This window comes from Lipotes vexillifer, unplaced genomic scaffold (genome assembly GCF_000442215.2).
Source record: "Lipotes vexillifer unplaced genomic scaffold, Lipotes_vexillifer_v1.1 scaffold847, whole genome shotgun sequence".
Taxonomy (NCBI): domain Eukaryota; kingdom Metazoa; phylum Chordata; class Mammalia; order Artiodactyla; family Lipotidae; genus Lipotes; species Lipotes vexillifer.
This window is the reverse complement of record NW_006778821.1, coordinates 2,836,589-2,839,308: the sequence shown is the minus strand read 5'-3', so window position 1 is coordinate 2,839,308 and position 2,720 is coordinate 2,836,589. Positions and strand designations below refer to the sequence as shown.

The 2,720-nt window shown below is 48.4% G+C and overlaps 1 protein-coding gene across 1 annotated transcript; it reads right to left on the bottom strand.

Annotated features, from left to right (window-relative positions):
• Positions 1 to 698: 698 nt before the first annotated feature.
• LOC103083747 (mitochondrial pyruvate carrier-like protein) lies at positions 699 to 1,200 on the bottom strand. Its single transcript, XM_082930929.1, is given in 2 exon segments — positions 699 to 921; positions 923 to 1,200. Coding segments are annotated over 2 exon segments (501 nt in total).
• Positions 1,201 to 2,720: the final 1,520 nt, after the last annotated feature.

Here is a 2,720-nt window from a genome sequence, read left to right as displayed (position 1 = left end):
AGCTGAAGTGATGGTATGTCAATTCCCAGATTAAGCTATAAAAGACTATGGTTTACAAACTGCCAGTTCCCCCATTTTTAGGCATGAGGAAAAGAGGAAAGGATTATGATCTTGTCGTTTTTATTTTCTGTTTACCTAGAATTCAGGGTTGACAGCCACTGACCTGAGTTGTTTATTTATCCTGATTCCATTGAAGGTTCTGTCATTGCTCCCGGTCACCAACAGATTCTAGGTTCTCTTGCTAAGTACTCCTTAAAAGTCTGAGCTGGATTTCACTGAATTCATTTAAACCCCCTTGGAAGTATTTCCCTCAGCAAAAGTAGCCCTTGGAATTTTTTGGCGTACAGACATCGTGGCTTCTCTGGCCCGGACAACCGAAACAAGTAACAAAAGCATGCTCCCAGGAGAGCTTAAAAAAAATAAATTAGCTAAGTTGAAGTGTCTTTCATTCCGCCTTCCTCCCCTACATAAACTAACCCTCGAGTTGCAGGTCCCGTGGAGAGGAAGACTAGCCAATCTGCCCTCACCTTCTAAAAACCGTTTTATTTCCCTGTCACGAAATAAACAACACTCAACAGCTTCAGTTCTGTGCTATTTGCCATTTTTTTTATTAAAAGAACTGCAGGTTTCAATCAGATTCGCACTGTTTCAGAGTCAAAACCAAACTTTTCATTGATCTTTTCTTTAGGAAGAACAGTTCAGTGCTTGCAAGGTGCAAAGATTTGATAGGGCCCTCTCAAATCATGTTCTGGGGTCAGCGGATCGTAGTCGGTGACCTCCAGGCAGTCGCCGTCAGTCACAGGGTCTTCAGCTGCAGGGGTGGTAGCGGCGGTAGAGCCGGGAGAGGCGACAGAGGCAGCAGCGGCTGTGGCCGCCGTGGCGCCGCCGTAGTGGCAGATCAGATAGCGGCCCCCCTGCACACTGCGCCACCACGTTGGTGCCGTGACACGCTATCAGCAGCAAGCTGCGAGGCCGTACGAGGTAGACGAAGCGCATGAAGACCATCGAGTATAAGATGAACGCCGTCGTCATGCGGCCGCTGATGATGTCCGGCGGCGCCCACATGTCCTTGATGGCAGCCAGCGGGATGCCCCAGTTGGCCACTGGACCCCAGAAGTGCGTGCTGGTCACGTAATCCCGGAACTCCTTGGTCTTCACGATCTCCACCGCCCTCCGCCACAGTGCCGCCACCGCCGCCATGATCGCCGAGCCGTGGGAGCGCCAACGGATGAACAGCCAACCCACAACGAGGTGGAGCGCAGAGCCAGGAACCGTTGATTACCCTGCGTGGGCCCGGAAACTCCGCCTTCGTGCGGCAGCCGTAAAGCGCGCTAGACAGCACGTGCCGCTGTCCTGCGTATCTTTGGGGGCGGAGGCGCGGCCTCGCCCTCGTGCCTTCGCGTTTCTGCCGTAAAGTGCACTAGATGGCACGTGCAGCTGTCGTGCCTGTCTTTGGGAACGTGAGGCGCAGCCTCGCCCTCGTGCCTTCGCGTGACTGCCGTAAAGTGTGCATGCGTGTGCTTCTAAGGGAAGGTGGGATCACAGCCTCGTCCTCCGCTCTCCGTCGTGCTGCGGCCACCTGAAAGCTCCTCGCCCAGGGAGGCGAGGGTCCTGCTGACTGCTTCTCAGCTGCACAGGGGGAAACTCTGTTCTCTCCAGTCTGTGGACAGCGTTGACTAGATGTTGATACAGAATTCTTCAGCCAGGTACAGAATTTTCTTTTGCACAGTTTGCCGGAGTATTACTTGCGAAGTGACATTTCACCTCTAAATATTTCAGCATCTGGCTCTTCACAAGGACATTCTCCTACAAACCACAGTACAATAATCCACGCAGATACTTAACATTTAGTACAGTACTATCATCTAATATGCAGTGCATATTTAAGTGTTATAGTTTTATGGCTTTTTTTTTTTCTTTATTGTTGAAAGGGGGAGATCCAGGATCCACTCAAGATTCACATTTAGGGCTTCCCTGGTGGCACAGTGGTTGAGAGTCCACCTGCCGATGCAGGGGACACGGGTTTGTGCCCCGGTCCGGGAAGATCCCACATGCCGCGGAGCGGCTGGGCCCGTGAGCCGTGGCTGCTGAGCCTGCGCGTCCGGAGCCTGTGCTCCGCAACGGGAGAGGCCACAACAGTGAGAGGCCTGCGTACCGCAAAAAAAAAAGATTCACATTTAGTTATCATTTCTTTTACATTAATCTAGAAGAGTTCCCCAGCGTTTTTTTGTCTTTTGTAACATTGATATATTTGAAAAGTACAAGTCTGTTTTTTTCAGAATGTCCTTAATTTGGATTAGTCTGTTTTCTCTTAAGTTAAATGTTTTTTGGCAAGAATACTACACACGTGTGGTTGTGTCCTTAGTGCATCACAGTGGGAGGCACGTGATATCACTTTGTTCTATCATTGGTGATAGTGAGTTTGATCATTCAGTTAAGGAGTTGTCTGCCAGATTTCTCCATTGTAAAGGACCTTTTCCTCTATGTAATCAACAGATAATCCAAGGGGAGCCTCTTATGAGAGTGTATGGATAAGTCTTTCACCTAATAGTTAATATCCATTGATGAAAATTCTTAATGACAAAACTGATGACTCTTTTCCCAGTGTTTTCTACCTTTTCCAGTAAAAGTAATGTGTTGAAAAGTAATTAAGTATACATTGAAATATTAATACTTTAAGTAGTGATTTATAAACAAGCCCATTATACCTTTAAAAATTA